This window comes from Stegostoma tigrinum, chromosome 12 (genome assembly GCF_030684315.1).
Source record: "Stegostoma tigrinum isolate sSteTig4 chromosome 12, sSteTig4.hap1, whole genome shotgun sequence".
In the NCBI taxonomy this organism is placed as follows: domain Eukaryota; kingdom Metazoa; phylum Chordata; class Chondrichthyes; order Orectolobiformes; family Stegostomatidae; genus Stegostoma; species Stegostoma tigrinum.
In genome coordinates, this window is record NC_081365.1 from 70,845,727 (window position 1) to 70,871,500 (window position 25,774).

General features: G+C 42.3%; 1 protein-coding gene across 1 annotated transcript; it reads left to right on the forward strand.

Moving 5' to 3' along the window:
• Positions 1-1,380: 1,380 nt before the first annotated feature.
• On the forward strand, positions 1,381-15,106 carry LOC125457087 (uncharacterized protein C13orf42). The gene is made up of 4 exons (XM_059650013.1): positions 1,381-1,794; positions 12,540-12,716; positions 12,976-13,123; positions 14,862-15,106. The coding sequence occupies exons 1-4, from the start codon at positions 1,381-1,383 to the stop codon at positions 15,104-15,106; spliced, it is 984 nt and encodes a 327-aa protein (XP_059505996.1).
• The last annotated feature ends 10,668 nt before the right edge of the window (positions 15,107-25,774 follow it).

Below are 25,774 nucleotides of genomic sequence, written 5' to 3' on the forward strand. Positions count from 1 at the left end.
TAGCCTCTGTTATAAAACAATTAAAAGTAACAAAGTAACAACGTATTGCTGAAGTTTTGTAGCGCATAGATAAGGCCACACTTGGAGTATTGTATGAAGTCTTGTTTTCCTTATGCAAGGAAGAACCTGTTTTGCTGAAGGAAAATGCATTGAGGTTTCACTAGACTGATTTCTGGGATGGCAGGTTTTTCTGTGAGGGGTGATTGATGTCTGGTTCAATGTCTATCCTTCAACTCATCGGTAACAAAAGCCAAGTGTAGGTGTGACCTTGCATTGAAAATGCCTTTGTGATGACCCACAGTTGTAGAAGAGATCCTCATGAATATGCTTTAATAAACTCTCAGTCTGTGCGCTCAGAATAACTTCTCTCTTTGCCTAAATTCTAATTTTGTATTTCCAGTGGAGCAGGACTCCTTGGGAAAGTACTAAATGTTCACGGTAAAATTCTGTTACTGCTTTCTGCTCTTCTTTGTCACAGTTTTAATAAATGAAACCTAGCCTAGCCTGTTGTGTAGGGAGACAGGCCCATGAGCGCAGTAACTTTATCCCATCCCATTCATGATTTAACACAGTAACATTTCAGCTCCTTTGAAATGTTTAGCACTGATGTAACTAAAACTACATCTTATTTATTTTCAGAATTGCTGCAAAGAGTTGTTTTCTCCTAAATATTCTTGATCGAGCAGAAAGCAACATGCCACTCTGTATCTTCAATTTGTCAGTATCGATATTTGAGCTGTTAAGTACAATACTTGATAGCGCCTCCATTTCTCCTAATTGATACTGTTTGGGTTCATGATATTTGACTGGTTAGTGAAGATAAAAAGAACATTTGTTTGCAGAGGGACAGGGTGACACATGATCCTAAATGCTCATGTGACATGGAAGGAGATACGATCAGATTTCAACCCTTCAGCTTGTTACTGGAGCATCGACTATCCCCTGTTACTTTGCTACCTTCTACATTGACCCAGACACATGCACAGCTGAGTGTCGTGTCAGCTGGGGCCTGCGGACTAGTTAGCATTATTTTTATTCTGGGCTGCTTCAAGCTCTGTGTCTCTACATGTCCTTTCAGCACCTTGGTCAGTACCTGGTCTTTGGCTACAGTGATCATGGCTAAACATCTGTGATCATTAGCGGATTGAGTTGAAAGAAGATTTTTCGAACGGATAGTTTTTTTTAAACCAATGGGCCAACCATCGCACACATTGGGAGTGTGAAAGAAGCCTCTTTCTTCACAGTGCTGATGAAATGATGGGCCTCTCGACGAGTGCCATCTAACATCGTCTACCAAGTTCAGAGCCACCGACTGTTTGCAGCTCTGTGATTTGTTGACTCGGATAGACAAAGACACTGCAGGTGGGGGGGGGTGGTGTCATGCTGAAGAAGCTGAACTCAATGTTTCGCCCACATGAGGAACGAAAACTAAGTGAGTCCAGAGGAAACAAAGAGTGGCAGAAAGAAGAGTGTGAGATTAGGTTGGTTCGCAGCACCTCCCTCTACCTGATGGGGGAATGTCACCAGAGCCTGGGCAGTTCTCTGAAACGGAGCAAGAGTGCTGTAAGTGTGAGCTCCTCTCTCCACAACATCACAGCTGAAGATCGCGTCTGGATGTTGTCAAGGACACAACACTGTCTACAGTACCTACAGGATCTGATAGTCCTGCGCAAACAATACCAACCTGTCAGTAACCTCAATAAATGCAAGGAGAATAGGCCAGACCCGTCCTCTGCATCAACAAAGCCTTGCAAATCTAGCAAGAAAGTGTCAGCTTCCAAACACACCTCCAAAGTAAGTATTTAACCTTCTGCCTTCCTGGATAAACATTATGTTCCCAATAACTAATGGAATCACGGGTGTTTACATCATATTTTCATCTTAAATATAAAAGGAAAATACCTTGGATTCTAGAAATCTGAAATAAAAAACAGAGAATGCTAGAGAAACTCAGGGGCTCTGGCAGTATCGGTTATTCGGAACAGTCATATTGGGCTTGAAATGTTGATTCCATTTCTGTCTCTACAAATACTGCCAGACCTGCTGAGTTCTTCCAGCACAATTGATCTAAAAGGCGTGCAAGAGCAGACGGACCTGGACCCGTATATGCAAAGGTCATTAAAGGTATAGCAGGTAGAGAGAACTATTAATAGAGTATACAAAATTCTGAGCTTGATTAATAGGGGCACACGGTACAGGAGCAAGGAGGCTGTAATGAACTTATATAAGACCCTGGTTAGGTCTTAGCAGGTGAATTATGAACAGTTTCAGGTACCACACTATGGGAAGGACTTGAATGCCTTGGAGAGAATGCAGAAGCAGTTTTCATTTTATGTTTCCATTCCTGTTGTTTACAGTAATGATAATAGATAATAAATGCTGCCCTTTCTTTTGTCATTTTGCTCTTTTTATGTGAATATTTGATGATCTCCAAGCAATTGAATGTTACTGACTCCATGACAGTATACAAAGAGGCAGGTGTTCTTCCCAGTCGAAATGAAACATCCCATTCAGCTATTGCACACTGCAGGAGCTTGCTGTCTACAATTCGCTGTCACATTTCTCCACTCCAAACTACAGTGATTACCAAAAGTTGACTTGGCTCTAAAGTGGTTTGGGATATTCTGAATTAGTGAAAATGCTGGTCTTTAACTGAAGTAGAAATGATGGTGAATCATACACAGGCAAAATACTGAGGAAATCTGAAATAAAAGCAGAAAATGGCAGAGAAACTCAACAGGTCTGGCAGCATCTGTGGAGAGAGAAATGGAGTTAATGTTTAGAATCTGGCATGATTCTTCCTTAGAATGGAAAGGCATTGGAAAATAGGTTCATTTTTAAACTTTTTGATAGAATCAGAGGAGGAGACTGCTGTGAAATCTAGGACCAGTTCTGAAGAAGAGTGAACAGGGGTTGTGGGCCAGAGTTAAAACTGTGCTCTCCAGTTCTTGATCTGTTTATGAGTGGGAACAATTTCTCCTTATCCACTCTGTCCAGGCTCCACATGACTTCGAAAAGTTCCATCAAATCTCCTCTTAGTTGTCTCCTATCCAAGGAAAACAATCCCAATTTCTGAACTCTTTCCTCATAACTGGAATCTTTCTCTTAAACTACTTCTGCACTCTCTTTAGTGCAGTCATGTCCTTCCCATAGTGTGGAGCCTGAAACTGTTTACAATTCACCAGCTGAGGTCTAACCAGTGTCTTATAAAAGTTCATCACAGCCTCCCTGCTCCTGTACCGTATGCCCCTATTAATGAAGCTCAGAATATTGTAGACTCCATTAATAGTTCTCTCTACCTGCCATTGAGTCATACAGTACAGAAACAGACCCTTTGGTCCAACCAGTCCACGCTGAACATAATCTCAAACTAAACTAGTCCCACCTGCTTGCTCCTGGCCTATATCCCTCCAAAACTTTACTATTCATGTACTTATCCAAATGTCTTTTACACATTGTAACTGTACCCACATCCACCACTTCCTTTGGAAGTTCATCCACATGCAAATCACCATCCGTGTAAAATATTTGCCCTTTTTAAAAATCTTTCTCCTCTCACCTTAAAAATGCACCCCCAGTCTTGAAAACCCCCACTTTGAGGAAAAGATAATACCATTAACCCTATCTATACCCCATCGTTATTTTATAAATTTCTATAAGGTCACCTTTGTAGTGAAAAAAGTCCCAGCCTGCCCACCCTTACTTTATCATGCAAACCTTCCATATCTGCCAACAGCCTGGTAAATCTCTTCTGAACCTAACCTTTAATAACTTTTGTACAAATACACCCAGGTCTCACTATTCCTTGTATGCCTTTTAGATCAATACCTTTTACTTTTTACTGTCTGTCCATGTTCTTTATACCAAAATGCCTGTCTCACTTCCCTACATTAAACTTCCTTTGGCTCTTGTCTGCCCACCTATCAATATATTAATGTCCTTTTGAATTTCTACATTGTCCTTCGCAAAGCTTAGAATTCTCCCAAGTTTCATGTCAACTGCTACTATGATATTGTTCCTTGCACATCAGGATCTAGAATATTTATATATGTATCAGGAAAAGTAAGGATTATAATACCAAAACCTGGGGACCTCCACTACAAACCTACATTCTGCCTGAAAATACCCGTTACCCTGTCTTTCCTCTGTTTTATAAATGCAGAAGCTCAAAAAGGAAACTAAAGAAAGAATAAGGGTTGAATAGTGATCGAGAAGGTAAGCTGTGTGCAGAGGTGAAAGTTATGGGCATGATACCTTGATATCTTAATGAATGTAGGATAATGGCACAATGATGTAACACTGACACGTGCTAGAGTCTGAGGACAGAGAAGGAACAGCCTGTACCAGAGAGAGATGCACTACCTCACAGTATAGTGTGCTTTATAATGTACAGGGGATTTGTTTAGAAACCTAGCAGAGTCTGACCATAGTCACTCTGAGATAAGGAAACTTTCCTAATATATACCAAGCCACAAGTTACCCAGACACTCATCAAAATCAGATTTAGTAATGAAGACAAATCCCAAAGCAATTTATACATTGCACATAAAAAGAAGGGACAGTACAGAAAGTGTAGTAAAGGAGCAGGAGGGAAATATTAGACAGGCCGAACTTATTAAAAGAGGAAATATTAAGTGGTTCAGTATTCTTGAAAGTAGGCAAAATGCCAACCCTGAATGAAGTGCATCCTAGGCTTTAAGAAAAACAAGGAAGAAAATTGTGAGGCTCTAATTATAATTTCCCAACCCTCTCTGGTTACAGTCATGGTTTGGGAGGACTGTAAGACTATTAATGTAGAACATAGAACAGCAAAGTAGAACAGCATAGTACAGCAAAGGAACAGGCCCTTCAACCAACCAAGACTGGGCTGACCATGGTGCTATTCAAAACTAATCCCATCTGCCTGCACATATATCCCTCTATTTCCCTGCCTGCTCATGTATCTGTTTAAATGCCTTTTAAACATTGCTATCTTATTTGCTTTTACACCTCCCCCTGGCAATATGTTGCAGGTACCTACTGCCTTCTGTATAAAGAAAAACCTGCAGTGCTCATCTCCTCTAAACTTCTCCCCTCTCATCTTTAACCAGGTATATGTGACAGTTCCACCATGGGAAAAAGACCCTGATGATCCACCCTATCCATGACTCCCATACTTCTATCAAGTCAGCCCTCAGCCACTGACACTGTAGTGAAAACAATCCAAGTTTGCCTAACCTCTACTTGAAGCTAATACACTCCAATGAGGCAACATCCTGGTAAACCCTCTCCAAAGCCTCCACATCCTCCCTATAGTGTGGCAACCAGAACTGCGCACAATATTCAAAATGTTGCCCAACTAAAGTTTTATTCTGCTGCAACAGTACTTGCCAACTTTTATGCTCAGTTTCCCAACTGATGTAGGCAAGCGTGCCATCTTCTTTATCAGCTTATCAACTTGTATAGTCACTTCCAGGGAGCTATGGACTTGAACATAACATCCCTCTGTATGTCAATGCTATTAAGAATCCTGCCATTTACTGAATGCTTGCCTCTTGCATTTGACTTCTCACAGTGCATCACCTCATATTTTCCAGGATTAAACTCCCTCTGCCATTTCTCCACCCAACTTTCCAGCTGATCTATATCTTGCTGTATCATATGACAATCTTCCTCACTGTCCACAACTCTTACCAATTTTTGTGTCATCTGCAGATTTACTATCCAGACCACCTACATCTTCATTCAAAACTCTTCTAAATGTTACAAACCACTGAGGTCCCACTACTGACCCTTGTAGAACACCGCTGGTAACAGGTCTCCAATCAGAAAAACGCCCCTTCGTAACTACTGTCTGTCTTCCATTACTAAACCAATTTTACATCTAATTTACCAACTTACCATGAGCCCCAGGTGACTTAATCTTCTGGACCTATCTACCATGAAGAATCTTGTCAAATGCTTTAGTGAGGCCCATGTAGATGACATCCATTTCACTACGCTCATCAAGCTTACGCTGTAATTCTCAAAAAACTCAATCAAATCTGTGAAATAAGATCTCCCCCACACAACACCATGCTGACTATCCCAAATGAGTCCATTCTTTTCCAAATATGAGTAAATCCTGACCCTAAGAATTTTCTCCAATAATTTCCCTACACGGATTTATTTTCTGCATTATCCCTGTTGCCCTTAAACAAAGGAACAATACTGGCTATTGTCCAATCTTCTGGAACCTTGCCTGTGGCTAAAGAGGGTGCAAAGATCTCTGCTAAGGCCTCGCTTGCTTGTTTTACAAGACTCCCAACACCTCCTTTCTTAATATCAACATGCCCTAGAACATCAACACGTCCTTCCCTAATTTTACCATCATTCATGTCGTTCTCATGGTAAATATCAATGTGATGAAGGTCCCCACTCACCTACTCCATCTCCATTCATAAATTCCCTCCTTTGTCCTGGGGTTGACCTGCTCTTTCCCTCTTGCTCCTAATATACATATAAAATGTTTTGGGATTCTTCCTTGCCCTACTTATCATGGAAATTTCATGGCGGCTTTTAGCTCTCCTAATTCCTTGTTTAAGCTCTTTCCTGCTTCATTTATATTCCTCAAGGGTCTTGTCAGATTTCAGTTTCCTAAATGTTACATATGCTTTCTTTTCGACTAAACTTTTAATCTCTCTTGGTCACCCGGGGTTCCCAAATTTTTCCATCCTTATTATCATCACAGGAATATGCTGGTCCCGAATTCTGATTGACTGGTTTTAAAAAGACTATCATATGTCTGATGTCAATTTACCCCCAAACTGCTGCCCCAATCTAATTTCTCCAGTTCCTGCCTAACCCTGTCGTAATTGGCCTTTCCCCAATTTAACACTTTCATCCGAAGATCAGTCTTATCCTGACCCATAACTTTCTAAAAACGTGCAGAATTATGATCACTCTTCCCAAAACCATTTAAACTTTGATCACCTGGTCAAGCTCATTCCACATGATGAGGCCTCTTATGGCCCTTTCCTCGTTGAACTATCTACAGATTGTTTCAAGAAACTCTCCTGGGTGCACTGAACAAATTCTGCCCCATCTAAACCCTTGATGCAAAGGGAATCCCAGTCAATCCCTACGGAAGTTGAAATCACCCAGTATAACAGCCTCTACCTTCTCCTCACTCACTCCATATTGTTGATCTACTGCTCTGGTACCCACCCCCAGCCACATGAGTTTAAACACTCCCAAGTGGCACTAACAAACCTCCCTACCTGGATATTGGTGCCCCTTCAGTTTTGGTGCAACTGAAGAGATCCTAATGATCCGGATATCTGAAGCCCTCCCTCCTACACCAGGTTTTTAGCCACACATCCAACTAGCACATGGCACAGGGAGTAATCCCATGATTACAAACCTAAAGATCTTACTTTTCAACTTTCTACCTAACTCCCTAAATTCCCTTTGCAGCACATCATCTCACTTCCTGTCTATGTCATTAGTCCCAAACTGGGCCACAAACTCTGACTGTTCACCTTCCCTTTCAGAATCTTCTGTGCATGCTCAGAGACACCTTCAACCCTGGTGCCTGGGAGGCAACACACCATCCTGGAATCTTGCTTGTGGCCACAGAAACACCTGTCTGTGTCCCTTACTATAGAGTCCCCTATTGCTATCTATACTTTGACCCTCCTTGCTGTACAATAGAGCTAATCATGTGCCTCTTATGCTGTTGCTTTCCTCTTCTTTCCCCTGACAAGCCAGACAATCCAAAGCAGTAAATTTGTTTGGCAGGGAAAAAGCCACAGGGGACTCCTGTACCACTTGCCTGCTTCTCCTGGTGGTCACCAATCTATCTGGCTGTGAGCACATCCCTGAAACTCCTTCCTTTAAAATATTCTGCCTCCTGTATGCTCCTCAGTGAGTTCATCTGCTGCTCCCACTGACCCATGTGGTCTGAGAGGAGCTGCATGTGGAAACATTCCCTGCAGACATGGTTGTCTGGGACACTTGACTTCTCCCACATCTCCCACATTTTACAGGAGGAGCATACCACTCCACTAACTACCATTACTACCTTCTAGTAACTCCTGGATTACAAGGAAAGGAGAGACCTTATCTTAATGCGGTTCACCCTTCTCAGCAAAACCTGATGCCTCACCAAAGCCCACACTTTGACCCCAACAGCAGCACTTTGTCATCAAAGCCCCTGTCCAAAATGGCCGCTCCCAAATGGCTCTAAATTGGATGGTCTTTCTCTTGGTGAGCACTGGGTCCTCTGTGACCCCTTATTGTGATGTGTGTGCTGACTTCTTCCAGAATTCTCACTACCACCTTCTGTTGGATGCTCTCCCTTCTGTTGAGCACTCAGTTCCCTGCTACCCTTTCTCAGTTGTGGTGAGCAAGCTGACTTCACCCAGAATCCCTCCTCAGCTGTTTTTCATTGCTGCCCTCTGTTTGGATGCTTCTCCTCCTGTTGAGCACTGGGTCCTTATAACATTATGGAAAAAGGGTGAAAGAAGTAGACAAATTACAAATCAGTCAACCTGGCCTCAGTGGTGGGAAGATTATTGGAAAAATTTCTGACAGCTTTAATTGTTAGTTAGAAACATACAGTTTATTGAACATTGGACTCAGCCCCTCAAGCCCACTCTACCATTCCACTAGAGAATACTGATCTTCTACCTCAACAGCATTTTCTTGCATTATCCCTCATCCCTTGATATCTTCAATACATAGAAATCTATGAATCTCTGCCTTGAATATACTCATCAACTAAACTTCCATATCCCTATGGAACAAAGAATTTGAGAAATTCCTCCTCATCTCAGTCTTAACTGGTCCTAGCTCTTATTCTGTGTCAATGCTCTGTAATTCCAGGCCCACAGCTGGGGAACAAGTCCTGTAAGATTGTTGTATATTTTAAGGTGATCACCTCTTATTCATTCTTCGAGAACATAGGCCCAGTCTTCTCAACCTCTCCTCATTGGATAATCTTGTCATTGCAGGAACAAATCTCTGTAATGCCACACTGGTTTTCTTTGATTCTCTTTTGGCATATAGATGTCACTGGCTATCTAGCATTTATTGTCCATCCCTAGCTGCCCTTTAGAAAGTGGAGGTGAGCCTCCTTCTGCAGTACCTGTGGTGTAGGTACACTCATAGTGCTGTTCAGAATGAGCCTGGTGAAACTTTGTTGTCTCTATACCAACAATATCTTTCCTGGGGTCAGGAGAGCAAAACTGCACCCAATTCTCCGGTCTAACTAAACTCCTATACAATTGCAGCGAAACTTCACTGCTCCTGTACTCCAACCACTTGCAGTAAAGCCAAACATTCCATTAGCCTTCCAAAGAGCAAGCCAAACCTACATGTTAATCATCATTGACATTTTGACAAGGACACCCAGCTCCCTCTGTATCTCCAATTTGCAATCTTTTACCATTTAAGAAATATTCTGCGGAGCTATTTCTCCCACCAACATGGATAACCTCACATTTTTTCCACATTACATTGCATTTGCCACATTCTTGCCCACTCAGTAAAGTTTATTAATCAACCTGAAGCCACTTTCCATCTTCCTTACAACACACATCCCCAATTAGCTTTGTATCATCCACTACTTTCAAAGTACTACGTTTGGTCCCCAATTCCAACTCATTGATATATGTTGTGAACAGTTGGGGCCCAAGAACTGCCCCTTGAAGTATCCCACTCATCACAGCCTGCCATTGTAAGAATGATCCATTTATTCCCACTCCCTGTTTTCTGTGTGTCAACCAATCATTAACCCAGTTCCTGACATTTTATTCTGTATGTTTGAATCTTTTTAACCAGTCTCCTGTTAGGAACTTTATCCAAATCCTTCTGCAAGTCTAGGTATACTGTGTCCATCAACTCCCCTTTATCAATTCTGTTACTAACATCTTTAAAAAAAAATCCAACTTGTTCATACAACATGATTTCTCATTTGCAAATCCATGCTGACTATGCCTAATCCGATCATTATCATCCAGGAGTCTATTTATCCTGGCACTGAGATTAGATTCTAACATTCATATAAAACTAATGGGCCTGTTGTTCCATTTTTCACTCCTTGCTCTATTATTAAATCATGTGATTACATTTGTTACATTCCAATCTGCAGGAATCATTCAAGAACCTATCAAATTTGGACAATAATCACCAATGCATCAATTTTCTCTATAGCCACGCCCTTCAATACTTTGAAATATATCAGTTCCTGGGGAAAAATCAATTTTCAGCCCCATTAATTTTGTGCACAGCCTTCCCACTAATGCTAGTTTCCTGCAACTCCTCATTCTCCTAAGCCACTTGGTTCCTGAGCTCTGGGAGATATTCTGCATCTTCCTCGATGAAAACAGACACAAAGTACTCATTTTACTTCCTTGCCATTTCTCTTTTCTCCATTATATATTCTCCTGACTTTGCCTGTAAAGGACTCATATTCATTTTTGCCAAACATTTCCTTATTATGCACCTATAGAAGCTTTTACTGTCCATTTTTATGTTTTTCATTAAATTGCTTTCATATTTTATCTCTCTTACCAGTTTTTCAATCCTCCTTTGCTGTATTCTAAAATCCTCCCAATCCTCCAAATTACTGCTTTTTATGGCAATTTTATAAACCCTTTCTTTTAATCTTATACAATCCCGGACTTCCTTTGTTAGCCAGAGTAAACTGACCTTCTTTGATTTTTGCATCTTGAAAGAATGTATAGTTTGCTGTAAGTCTTGTAATGGTCCTTTAAAGATTTCCCACCGTCTATGTTCAGTCACACCTTGCAATGTATTTTCCCAATCCAGTTCAGCCAGGGAAAGTGCAACTAATGCAGATAGTCATGTATTTTTAGTGGTACAGGCTCGATAGACCAAAGGGCGTCTTCTACTGCATGATTCTTTGATTCTATGAACCAATTTTTGTGCCGCATACTTTGATATTTTTTCTTATTCAAATTTAACTTGCTTCGGAAAGAATTGCCTCACTTTCAAACGTGATGCAAAATTCTGTCATATTATGGTCACTCATCCCCAAAGGTTTTTTTTGCAACTGTATTGTTAATTAGCCCTTTTTCTTTACATAATACGACATCTAAAGTAGCCTGTTCTCTTGTTGGGTCCTCAGCATATTGATGAAGAAACCAAACCCTAATTCCCTCCAGAAATGAATCCTTCACTAGCTCTCAGTTCTTTCATCCGGACTATCTACAGATTGAAGTCACTAATGATTACTGCATGCCCATGCTGCATGCTTCTTACGGCTCCTGATTAATACCATGTCCTACAATAGCATTACTATTTGGTGGCCTATAGATAGGTCCAACCAATGTCTTGCTATTTCCCAGCTCCACTCAAACGGATTGTACAGTGTTCTTCTGATCTGAGATCCTCTCTTCCTGATGTACTGATCTTCTTATCAGCACAACTCAGCCTCCTTTTATGGTGAATTCCAGGATATCCACTGAGTGGAGAGCTGTTCCAGGAATAGTGCGTAGCATGATGGAGCTACCGATGTCACAATGGTGGGATTTGAGTTAATGAGACAAGTTTGGCAGGAAAACCTATGAGGCCTCACAATGGAAATCACTCCAAAAATCTCGATGCAACTCCATCTTAGCCAAAAAAAGGTTAAATTCAGCCTAAAGTATTTTAGTTTCTCTGCTATATTTTTGCCTAATATAAATTCTGCTTTCTCTGCCTGTATTGGGCCCACATTTGTCTTTGTTAATCCTTTTGTTTTAACATACATAAGAAAGCTTTTACAGCCCATTATTATGTTTCTCACCAGTTACTTTCATAGTCTATTTTCCCTTTCTTAACCTCAGCTGAATTCTTAAATACCCACAGAACCTTTGGCTTACTACTTTTTGGTTCCTTTGTAAGACTGCTCCTTCTACGTTATAAATTCTTTAATTCTTATTGTTAGACCTGATTGGGCAACTTTGCCTGTCCTCAAACACTCTACATGTGTTTTAAATTGTGTGTTAATTCTTTAAATGTTAACCATGACGACAGTAAAATGAACTTATCAAGGGAAGGCTATGTCTGGGAAATGTGGTTAAAGCTTTTTACAAGGTAATCAAGAAGGTTGTGAGGTAACATGCTTGTAGTTTGCAGGGATATTAGCCAAGTATCTGCTAAGATCCCACATGGCTCACTGGTCAGAAAGTTAAATGCTTACGCGACCCAAGAGAGAGGGAGTCGTAAACTTGATCCAAAGTAGGCTCGGTGCTGGAAGCAAAGGATAATGATTGATGGGTATTTGTGTGACTGGAAGCTGTTTCCAGTCAAGATCTTCAGGAATCAGTACTGGGTCCCTGCCTCTTTGTGGTGTACATCAATGATTTAGATTTAAATGATAGCGGCAGAACCGCTTGTATTTTAGAAGTAAAACTGTTTCTATGCACGCTTAAGTGCTGTGACCAGCTGGGCAATAAGACCAAGAGCTGTATTGTGGGATTATACAAAACAGCCTTTTCCAGCTATCACAAATATGATGGGCTGAATGGTCTCATTCTGTGCCATAATTTTGTACAATTCCATATTCTTTTCAGGTAGATGTAAAAGATCCCCATGGCACTAGTTTGAAGAAGAACAGCACAGTTCCCTCCTGGTTAGCATTTATCCCTCCAGCCAACATCCCTAAAGCAGATTGTCTGGTCATTGTGACCTTTCTAGTTGAAAGAGCTTTCTGTATGAAAATTAGTTCCTGCATCTCCTACGCTGCAACAGTGACCACACTTTAGAGGTATTTTGTTGGCTGTAAAGGGCTTTGGGACTGCCTGATGTTGGGTAAGGTGTTATGTGCATATGTCTTCCTTTCTCATTTAACTGAGGATGTGAAATGTATAATAAGTTCATAAAAACGATCACTAAGTCTGACAGATCTTTCAGCTTTTAACAAGCCCTTCCATTCCAATGACTCTAACCAGTATGCACTTCCATTTTTCATACCTAGGTCAATAAAACTGTTTTTTATTTATTTGCAAGAAACCAAAAGGTGAATCTAAGCCTGCACCAGTGTCAACAGAGGCTGAGACACTAGCCTATTTTGATTCAGTCATCGCAGGCTTTGATCAGGAAAACAAACCCAAAGTTCATCCAGCAGATGACACGCACATCGATGTGGATTTTGTTAGTAAGTACATCTTGATTAAAAACAAAAGCTGCACTACTATCCTTTAAAGCTCTATTAACATGACAGTCCAAGAGTTGCAAAATGGATCGGCACCGTGGCTTAAATATCTTAGCGTAATATTAATGAACAGTGAAATGTTAACTCTTCACCGCGCTATGATGCTAACATAGAAACTAGGAAGAGTTTGATCTATAAAAGTGCCACCATGCAATATACTTGGAAACAATAAGGTTTTCACATGGAATCCTTACAGTGTGGAATGGCCCAACAAGTCCACACTGACCCTCAGAAGAGTATCCCACCCAGACCCATCTCCCTACCCTTTCCCTGTAACCCTGCATTTCCCAAGGATAATGCACCTAATCAACACATCCCTGAACACTGCAGGCAATCTAGCATGGCCAATCCAACTAGACTGCACATCTTTGGACTGTGGGAGGAAACCGGAGTGCCCGGAGGAACCCCACGCAGACACGAGGAGAATATGCAAACTCCGCATAGGAGGTTGCCCGAGGGTGGAATTGAATCCAGGGCCCAGGCGCTGTGAGGCTGCAGTGCTGACCATATTTAGGCAAAATTGGTCTATAAACATTGTCTGGATCTGAGACCTTTTTATTCAACACTCTTACCTTGTTTGATTGTTTCACTTTCAGATTTGACTCTTGCAGTGATGGCCTCTGTTATAACTATATTGTGGAACTTGAGGGCATAGATATCAGGGCACCTTGATGATCCACTTCATGTCAGGGAAAGATGGCAGCACAAATGGAAATGGTCAACTGGTTTGATGTGAATCTGACCCACGTTTTATGGTGGTGAAGACAATGGGTTGGTTCGGGGCTCTCTAGTAGTCAGGAAGAGCCAGGGGTTTTTAACTGGATCTTCCAGTTTGCTGGGAAGAATTCCTGAGGCTGTTGCCCAGGCTGCCAACACATGCTGCCATGGTGATACTGTCAGGCTCACACACTGCTTTTGATGTTCCGTTATGCATGTGAGTGGTCTCACAGCTACATCCTTGTTAGCTGAGAGCGCTAAGAAGTCTGCCAGCAGGCAAGATAAAGTTAAGATGCAGATTAGGCAATGCAATTTGAATGACGTACTGCTGTTCCAGTCTTTATTTGTGTCTTGTTTGTTTTAGACTTGAAAATTTTAATGCTCTCCTGGCTCACCCCTTACTTTATGACCTCCAAACCCTCTGAGGCCTGTACCCTAAGTTGCACCAAATCTGATTCACCCCTGTACTCATCAGTCTATATTGGTTACTTTCTGGCAGTGCCTCAGCTTTAAAATTCTCAAGCTTGATTTCCAATCCTTGTATGGATCATTCTCTCCCTATCTCTGAAGCCTTCTGTTAGCACACAATCCTCCAATATACCTATGCTCCTCCAGTTCTGGCCCCTTGCAAGCCCCCAGCTTTCATTACTCCAGCACTGACCATCGTGTTTTCAGCTGTATAGGCCCTGGAAATCCCACCTGAAAACTGTCCATCTCTCTCTCTCTCTCTCTTCCTGTAAGATGCTACTTAAAATCTAGCCTTTTAACCAAGATTTTAGTAATATGGTTTAATAACACTTTATGCAGCTAAGTCAATTTATACCTAATTACCCTCTAGTGAAGTCAGCTAAGGCAACATACTAGGTTACAATTGCTTTATAAATGTACAGTTTGTCTCTAATGTAACAGACAATTGTATGTTAATGACAAATCAAAATGTTTCCTTTTCTATCTGTGTGCCAAGTTGCCACGAGCACGAGTGAACACAGTTTACATTCGAACTGGATTCTTAAGACACCAAGAAGATATTCTATTGATATTGGGCATTTGACAAAGACTGATCACTTATCTCGGAGACACAGCGATTGGATAGGATCGAGCCTCAAAAGGATTGACCGACGCCCAATGTACCTCCCGAAGTTAGTCGAGAGTCCAATTCACACATTGCGATTTAAACCGAGAGCTCGGGGTGAGGATGATGAGTTCTAGGTCACTACAAAGTGTCAAATGGTTTGAAACTTGGAAGCTTCTGACCACAAGTTTCCACTTCATCCTTCAAAATGCTTTGTTTCACATCAAAAACACCCTTGCAACCATCGATGATTATATTTTGAAACCATGTTTTCTTCAACAACTGGTGTCACATTTATTTGTACCACTCGTCCTATTTGAATGGCTTTCTCAGAGACTGGGAAGCCTTTACTGTGTACCTAGAGGTCCAAATCATGAATACGCTCCTTCTATGGGGTGGAGCTAGAGATAGGGAGAGAATGATCTATACAAAGAATGGAAATCAAGCTTGAGAATTCTAAAGTTGAGGCACTGCCAGAAAGTAACCAATACAGACTGTTGAGTACAGGGGTGAATCAGATTTGGTGCAACTTAGGGTACAGGTCTCAGAGGGTTTGGAGGTCATAAAGTAAGAGGTGAGCCAGGGTAGAGGTATCTTCTTGTTTCATCTTTCAGACTGATACATTTAACCAGCCCCCAGCTCATCTTATATAGAGTGAGAATGCAATACAGCCCATTGTGGGAAGGGCTCAGAGGGAACTCACTACTGAATTGGAAGTGATAGTGATGACAATCAAAGAGGGATTTGTATGTGAACAATGAACACCTCTAACTGCTCGCAATCTAACGGGCTTGAGGTGTTTAATGCTATGTTCCAGTCCTCAGAACACCGATTGAGCCCCCAAGGTTGAAAATACGTTTGCATGTGAATCTCACCCACACACAAGTTCGCCTCTGGCAATTTCTTCGTCTTACCACAGAAAACATCAACAACTTGCAGCTATATAGCTCCTTTGATACGGTGCCTCATGGGAGGCTGCTAAGCAAGGTGAGGGCCCATGGTGTTTGAGGTGAGCTACTGGCTTGGATTGAGGATTGGCTGTCTGACAGAAGGCAGAGAGTTGGGATAAAAGGTTCTTTTTTGGAATGGCAACCAGTGACGAGTGGTGTCCCGTAGGGTTCAGTGTTGGGGCCGCAGCTGTTCACCTTATACATTAATGATTTGGATGAAGGGATTGGGGGCATTCTGGCGACGTTTGCCGATGATATGAAGAAAGGTGAACAGGCAGGTAGTACTGAGGAGGCGAGGAAGCTGCAGAAAGATTTAGACAGTTTAGGAGAGTGGTCCAGGAAATGGCTGATGAAATTCAACGTGAGCAAATGTGAGGTTTTGCACTTTGGAAAAAGGAATACAGGTGTGGACTATTTTCTAAACGGTAAGAAAATTCGCAAAGCAGAAGTGCAAAGGGATCTGGGAGTGCTGGTCCAGGATTCTCTAAAGGTTAACTTGCAGGTAGAGTCCGTGATTAAGAAAGCGAATGTAATGTTGTCGTTTATCTCAAGAGGGTTGGAATATAAAAGCAGTGATGTGCTTCTGAGGCTTTATAAAGCTCTAGTTAGGCACCATTTAGAATACTGTGTCCAATTTTGGGCCCCACACTTCAGGAAGGACATACTAGCCCTAGAGCATGTCCAGCGGAGATTCATGCGGATGATCCCTGGAATGGTAGGTTTAACGTATGATGAACAGCTAAGGATCCTGGGATTGTATTCATTAGAGTTTAGAAGGTTGAGGGGAGATCTAATAGAAACTTGCAAGATAATGTAAGGCTTAGAAGGGGTGGAAGCTAGGAAGTTGTTTGCATTAGGCAGGGAGACTAGGACCCGTGGGCACAGCCTTAAAATTAGAGGGGGTAAATTTAAAACGGAAATGAGGAGACATTTCTTCAGCCAGAGAATGGTGGGTCTGTGGAATTCATTGCCATGGAGGCCGGGACATTAGATGCCTTCAAGGCAGAGATTCAACGAATTCTTGATCTCACAAGGAATCAAGGGCTACGGGGAGAGTGCAGGGAAGTGGAGTTAAAATGCCCATCAGCCATGATTTAAATGGCGGAGTGGACGTGATGGGCCGAATGGCCTTACTTCCATTCCTATGTCTTATGGTCTTATGGTCAATCTGGCAAAATGTCCTAAGTTGCTTTAGAGAGGCAGTATCGGATAAAATATGAAATCAAACTACCTTAGGAAAGCGATCAAAAACTTGATCAGCTGTGAAAATTTCAACAAGAATCTTGAAGGAGGAAGGAGGGAAATGCAGGACCTGAATTCCCGAGTTTAGGGCCCAGGCAGCTAAAGGCACATTTGCCAATGTTGAAGTGATTCAAAGTGATGCACAAATGGTCAGCTTTGGAGAAGTGCTGTCATCTGGAAGAATGGTGGAGTTGGAGGAGATGACAGACATACTGGGGGGAAAGTCATGGAGAAATTTGAAATTAAGACAAGAATTTTTAAGTTGCCAGAGTGGGAAGCTATGATGGTCAGCAGGCATCAAAGCAAACATTAACCATGGGCTGTGGGCACAAATAGTTAGGTGGAAGTAAACAAAGCTGCCATAGTCCTACAATCGCCCTGGAGTGGTTTAACCTGAGGGTCATCACGCCTCAGCTAAGGGGAGAAGTCGAGAAAGAGAGTAATATTTAATGGTAACCTCAGCCTGTGCTAGAATTGAGTCCACACTGTTGGCACCATTCTGCATCATTAACCATCATCCAGCCAACTGAACTAACCAATCCTCACAATTAACAATATAGAGAGAAACAGAAGTAGTAGGTAGCCACACAACATTTTATTGGCTATTTCAATTCAGAACAATGAGTAACAGCATGTAAAGTTGGACTTCGTGGTAAATTCTGCTACCTGAAGAATGTTTTGAGTTTTTCTTGACATTAAATAATTTGGAGTGTTCACCCTTTCTGTAAAATAGGACTGAAAGGATCGGTGTAAAGGGTTTGGTATGACGATATTTTGTAGCTTCCAGTGAACACTGGAACATCTCATGGACCTAAATATCCAAAGCTGAAGCATGATCGAGTGAGTCTGATAGACAAGGCCATGATTTTGTACACTTACAGTTATTGAATTGACATGCAAAGTAATACCAAGCAATCCTAATAGCTGTTGAACCCCCAATCTCTCACATTGACTTTGCAAAAGTTTCAAACCACATCTACACTTCTCCACAAGGAATAGCCCCAGTACCTTCAGCTAATTTCTTGGGAATATTCTTGCTGAATGTTCTACTTCCATCTCATGAAAAGTTCTTCACAAATTCTTTGTCACATGAAAGTTCTTCGGTTGGGAATTTGCCCAAGAAAATGCTGACCAGTCTACTTGAAAGATACTGAAGCTAATTAATCATTCACACTGGGATACAAACTCATCTGTCCTTACTCAGTTTGATTCGTGATAGTGAATGTCATGGCCAATATTTGTTGTCTATCCCAAGTGTAATCAAATAGTTTGCTTCAGAGAGCAGTATTAACCAAACATTGGAGTCACATAAAGGTCAGATCAAACTTCTATCCCTTAAGGATGATCTTGGATCCGTTGAGTTTTAACAGTAGCTATACAGCTTTATGGTCATTTTCACTGTCAACCCAACCTCAACCCATTGTGATTGAAGGCCAGCAAGCTGCTACAATGAAAGAGGTGACATGCTCACTGTTGTCCTGCCCATCCTGATCTATAGCACCATAGATATAGCTGACTTCCTCATGTGGCCAATTTCCATCCACTTCAGGATCTCATTCTGCCTCTGAAGGCAGCGGGCAATCAGGAAAGAGGACATACTCACTTCTGGCAGTCTTCTGTGCCCATCAGATGCATACACCCTGAAAATCACACCACCTCCTGCTACCTCCTCACCCTGACCCCAGGCTGTGATCTGCCAGGCAGGCTTGACCAAAATCCCTGGCCTGTTTCAAAGCTGCTGTTCTTTTCCTGGATTGCATGTAGTTCCAACAAAGGCCACAACTCAGCAACGGTGCTGCTTGGACTGCTGAGCTTAAAGTCCAGCTCTGTGCAAAATTCGGAGATAACATTAACCACAAAGCTGGTGAGAACTGAGCTGTTTATTCTTAACCAGTCACACTGCACTCAGTTGAATGATGTAACTCCCCAGACTGTGTTCAGAAACAGTGACTATTTTTATGCACATAGGAAAAGTCATCATTTTGTTCACGACTTTTGGATGGGATTTTAAGATTTTTGTCCTGCAAAATCAATTATTTAATGAAAACATTGGTAGTTCACTGGGACGGACGAGCTCCGAGATTTCGGTGAGTGGGGAGTTGGAGTCCCACTGAGGTGTGTAGAGTTCCACTTGAAAGGAATTAGAGCTGCCTCCAGCCTATAATCGCAGTGGGTAGATAGACTTCTGGTCTCAGAATGGCGACAGAGACATATAACCTATTGCTCTGTAAAATCTATTCCAGACCTCTGGATTGGTAAATCTGGAGCACAGCCACGGTACAACTGTATATTGCTATTTTTTGACCATACTACTGTAGCCCAAAACACTGATGTACCCATTTTAAACTCTATTTTACAGAAAGAATGAATGCACAGTTTACATCAATCTTTGCACCCTCAGTGTGCTCAGCAAAACCAAATGGTGTCACTTTGTAGTTTTTGAAAAATCCAAAAGTCTACACTTGACCATGAAGGATTGGGGTTATAATGTAGTTTGTTTGTTTGTTACAGATCAGTTCAAGTAGAAATTGGCAAAACTCTCTTGAGAATAAATTCTCGTTGTTTCCTAAGGCTGCAGTTCAGTTGATTGCACTCTTAGTTGCGGGAGTCGAACACAACTTTAGGCTAACTCCAGCATTACACTGAGAACAGGCCGCATGCCTGGAGGCACTGGGCTCAGACATTAAACCTCATTGATCTTCTCTCCTGGATATTAAGAATTCCTGGCACTATCCCGAAAGAGCAGGGGAGTTCTCAGATGTCCTGATCATCATTTATTCCACAACCAAGAAGAATGAAACAGATGATCTGTTTGCTATCAGGCCAGTGTTTGACAGATCAGATTCACATTACATTATGACAATGATGACATTTCCAAAATGGGGTATTGTATGCCAACACACGGGAGTTGATTCTACTGATATCATTATTGTGTGTGGACACTGCATTAGAATTAGAACAGGAAATAATGCATCCATTGATGCTGTCTCTGCATTGTCTCTTTCTTCCCTGCTCTCCTTGCAATATGCGTCCTGCCCTCTTCACTGCATCCCTCTCTGTCCCATTCTTTGTTCCCCTCACACCACATTCTCTGTTCTCCTCACTACCCTGTTCTGTGTTCCACTCATCACCCTGTTCCCTGTTCCTCTCACTATTGTGTTCTCCCTCACTGCCCTGTCCTGTGTTTCCCCTCACTGCCCTGTTCTCTTTTCCTCTCACTACTCTGTTCTGTGTTCCCTTCACTGTCACATTCTCTGTTCCCCTCACTACCCTGTTCTCTGTTCCTCTCACTACCCTGTTCTCTGTTCCTCTCACTACTATGTTCCCCTCACTGCCCTGTCCTGTGTTTCCCTCACTACTGTGTTTCCCCTCACTGCCCTGTTCTCTTTTCCTCTCACTACTATGTTCCCCTCGCTGCCCTGTTCTGTGTTCCCCTCACTACCCTGTCTGTGTTCCCCTCACTACCCTGTTCTCTGTTCCTCTCACTACTATGTTACCCTCACTACTCTGTTCTGTGTTCCCCTCACTACACTGTTCTCTGTTTCCCTCACTGTCCTGTTCTGTGTTCCCCTTGCTGCTCTGTTTCATGTTCCCCACACTGCCCCACTTGTTCTCTCCATCAAAAACAAAAGCTTAATTGGCTGTCAAATGCATGACAACAGCTTGAGGTCATGGATAGTGTCATAAAAAAGTACAAGTTATTTCTTTCTTTAAAGACATGAACCACTATAAAATCTGTGGGATTTTCACTACAGCAAATGATTAGAGTAATTTGAATCAATTAAGATAAAATATGAATGGGAATAATGTTGGGTTACTTTTTACTTTTGATGGGGGTGACTGGAGGTGTTCCAAAGTTCATCCCCACTAAATTAGATCATCTGGACATAGCCAGTGGTGGAAATTTGGATGATTGAGGATACGTACCATTCTATTTAATTTGACAGAGTTTCCTTTATGGAAGAGGAATTCCAGACATCCCATCCCACTTCTCCACTGCCTGTAGACCTGTGCAGTGGGTTCAGGCACAGAGACTTGCCCCCTTGCACTTCAGCAAGGCTCTAGCGTTGATGTCAGTAGCATGTGCAAAGACTTCCTGCAGAGATTGATTCCACTGGATTACACTCCCCTGTGTATTTTCTGTCATTCTTTTCCATCCATTTTCACCTCATGCCACAGACTCCACTAAGGTGACAGGGTGATCCACAAATGCCCTGCGCCCATCACCCCCTCCTGAGCTGACTTCTGAGTAGGGCATGCCAGTTAGGGTGAAAGCAAGGGACCCCAAAGGTGTGTTTAACATAGAGCATAGAACAGTACAGCACAGTACAGGCCCTTCAGCCCACGATGCTGTGCAGACCTATTATCCTACTAAGATCAACCTACCCTGCATATGCTGCATTTTACTATCCTCCATGTGCCTATCCAAGAGTCGCTTAAAAGTCTCTAAAGTGTCTGACTCCATGACCACGGCCGGCAGTGCATTCCACGTACCCACCACTCTGTGTGTGAAGAACCTACCTCTGACATCTCCCCTATACCTTCCTCCAAGCACCTTAAAATTATGTCCCCCTGCAATAGTCATTTCCGCCTTGGGATAAAGTCTCTGACTATCCATTCTATCTATGCCACTCATCATTTTGTACAACTCTATCAAGTCACCTCTCATCCTTCTTCACTCCAAAGAATAAAGCTCTAGATCCCTCAACCTTTCCTCATAAGACCTGCTCTCCATTCCGGGTAGCATCCTGGTAAATCTCCTCTACAGCCTCTCTAAAGCTTCCACATCTTTCCTATAATGAGGCTGAACACAGTATTCCAAGTGTGGTCTAACCAGAGTTTAAAGAGCTGCAGCATAACCTCACGGATCCTAAATTCAATTCCCTTCTGCCAATGAAAGCCAACACACCATACGCCTTCTTTACAACCCTATCAACTTGGGTAGCAACTTTGAGGGATCTATGAACGTGGACCCCAAGATCCCTCTGTTCCTCCACACTGCCGAGAATTCTACTATTCACCCTGTATTCTGCATTCAAATTTGACCTTCCAAAATGAATTACTTCAGACTTTTCTGGGTTGAATTCCATCTACCAATTCTTTGCCCAGCTCTGCAACCTGTCAATGTCCCGATGCAAACTACAACAGCCCTCCACACTGTCCACAACTCCACCAACCTGTGTGTCATCGGCAAACTTACTAAGCCATCCTTGCGCTTCCTCATCCAAGTCATTTATAAAGATCACAAAGAGCAGAGGTCCCAGAACAGATCCCTGCAGCACACCACTGGTCACCGAGCTCCAGACTGAATACTTCCCATCTACTACCAGTTAAGACTGGAACTCACAGTGTGTGGAGGGTTGTAGGTAGCAATCCATATTCCCTCAATCCTCAGCATAAGGGCCATCAGTACTGCTGGAAAAATAGGTTAATGGAAACAAGGATGAGTTAAAATGATGGGTGAAAAATTTTACCAGGCTCTGAGTGTTGTGGTCAGTTGAATGGTGGAATTAGGTGAGATGGTTGATCAGGTGTATCTTGACATTCAGACCATTTTGCTATATCACGTATACTTTTCTCAAGTGCTGTGGTGAGATTTTCACTAGGCAGGGCCGAGTTCTCAATTGATGCTTGTTATGTGCCTTGTTAACAGTCTGCCTCTACACGGGTTGCAATCTTAGCAATACCACCCTACAAACTCAATGTGGAAACCAGAGCAGGTTTTTGTCAGGTTCAACCCACGGCTTGCTCCAAAAGGCCTCCACACTGGACACTGGGCACTGTCACCTTGAGTACACTCCATGGGTACCTTCCACACGTGCCCCACGTCCATAAGAATGGCATCCAATGTGTACCAACCTCTAAGAATCAAGGCACATCCCCAGTCCACTGACAGAACACTTCTGCACTTGGTCAGCAACAGCAATTCTCATTGTAATGCTGCAGCAAGGACATTGCGTGCTCAGGGATAGAGCTCACAGTCTGGACTAGGCTATATCTCCAGCCTCTTAGTCTCTGTCTCAGTGCCCCCTTACTCTGAGCCTACCTGGATACTCACATTGCCTGGTCTTGCCTTTTTGTGTTTGTCCTCTCAGCCAGATATAACAGGCTCATAATACTTCTGTCTTTCCACGCTGTTAAATGGAAGGACACCTGTCCTGGTTGTCAACAGGATCCTGAACACATAAACCAGCGCAACAATGAAACACACACATGCACACACACACCATTGCAATATTGTGGTGAATAAATTGTTGGAATAGATTGCCCTCCGTTCACCACCTACCTTGATGAATGGGTAACTCTACACCTCTCATTTCAAGTTTGAAGATAGTGAGTGTGAAAATGCATTGGTTTTGAACTTTCTAAGTCCCCTATAGGAAATAGGAAGTGGGGTATTCTACAGATTGCTTCATTTAAACATTTGCATTTCAGGGGGAGGGCAATTTGCTTATGGTCATTTAATGTGGAACATTCCAAGGATTTCAATAAAGAGTACAGGACAATAAAATATGCCAGGAACAGCACCAGGTGTATTAAACTACAAAACAGGGTTACTTGCATGCAAAAGCACAAACATACATTGTTAACTGCTCTCGCTACCAGTCCTATCATCTTTAATGACTTATGCACCCACACACTCGGATCCCTCCGCTCCTACACTCCCTTTCGAATTGCACTGCCTATTAATATTGTCTTTCAATATTCTTTCTACCAAAGTGTATCATCTCATACTTCTCCACATCGAACCTCATCTGCCACCTATCCATCCTCTCCACCAATGTCTCAATGTCCTTTTGAAGCTTAGCATTGTCACCTTCACAGTTTATCGTGCTTTCAAGTTTTGAATCGTCTGGAAACTAGGAACTTGTCCCCATCATTCCAAGACCTAACTCATAAAAATATATAAGGAAAAACAAGGGCCGCGATGCCAACCCAGGAGAACTCCATGACAAACCTTCAACTCTCCATTTCCTATCACTAGCCAATTTTGTATCCAAGTTGCCTCTGTCCCATTTATTCCATAAAGTAACTTTTCTCGCAAATCTGTTGTGGACCACACGATTGGTAACTTTTGAAGTCCATGCCCATCATGTATGCAATATTAACCTCATCAGCTCTCCCTGTTACATTGCAAACACCCCGACAAGTTAGCTAAAAGTGATTTTTCCTTTAGAAACCCGTGCTAATAAATCTAACCAAGTCACATTTTTCTATGTGACTATTAATTCTGTCTTGAATAATTGTTCCTAGAAGTTTCGCTTCCATTGAAATTGAACTCACTGGCCTATAATTTCCTTTACCTGGTCATTTGTAGCTTTGACTTCTTTTGGCTAGGATCCAAGTTCTACAACTCCCCACCTATAACTCTCTTACTCTCCGTCTAGCTTCTCTTCTCTAAGGATCTCCTCAAAGTCAACTTCTTTGATCAAGCTTTTGATTATCTGTCGCCACTTTATGTCAATTCTCCTTACGGTCCTGCAAAGCACTTTGGAAACACAAGTGCCATGAGCTACTTGCTCAGGAGAATTATATTAGAACATGATTATTCCACCATGGTGGTTTATCAATGGTGTCCTGGAACATGCTGGAGCTCCTTTAACAATTACTCGTGCAAGTGAACAGGACTGTTTGCTGTCACTTTCAATCTCGTCAGAGGTCTCACTGATATTGCACACTGTTAGAACATGGCAAGGTTTGGTTGGGATTCCGGACTGAATGTTGCATAGGGGCAGTTCAGGTCGAATCAGGGCAGCTAGTTACCCAACTGAGGACGTTTCGTTTTGAGGTGTAAACATATGATACGACATAGAGATTTGCGAAGTCTGCGACAGATAGGCAACGCCTAAACCCCTCCAGTTTAAACATCGATGTAACAAGGTGTGGAGCTGGATGAACACAGCAGGCCAAGCAGCATCTTGGGAGCATTATCTCTCCAGTTAATCATCCATGTTTCCACCCCCTTCCCAGGTCTTCCCAGCACTAAACTTGAGCAAAATTGCTGATCTGACCGTGCGAGTCTTAAAAGTTCAGCTTCCAGCCGGTAGCTGAAATGCACATCGATCGTAAGTGAAATAAACGAAGGAACTACGGATGTTGTGAATTAGAAATAAAAACAGAAGTTGCTGGAAAAGCTCTGCAGGTCTGGCAGCATCTGTGGAGAGAAATCAAGAGTTAATGTTTCGGATTCGGTAACCCTTCCTCAGAACTGGACCCGAAACCTTCTGAGGAAGGGTCACCAAACCCGAAACATTAACTCCGAATCCTCGCCACAGATGCCGCCAGACCACCTAAGCTTTTTCTGTTTCGTAGGGATGGTAAGTATCTCTGAATTCACAGTATGTAATCCCGAGGAGAAACGTCTACACCTTCATATACTGAACACATGATGGCAGCACATCGGAAGGCTCTCCGACAAATGAGGATTTTTTGTCACTTGGGAAGAAGATCTAACCTGTTTACAATGAAACAAAAAGATTGCCCACAGCTGGAGCCGTGTCTGAGTTCACAATACGGTGCCGCAATGCAATGAATCCCACCATTACCACTAAGGACACCATAATAACAATTCATATTAAAAGTTGTTGCAATTTTTGCATATAATTAAACATT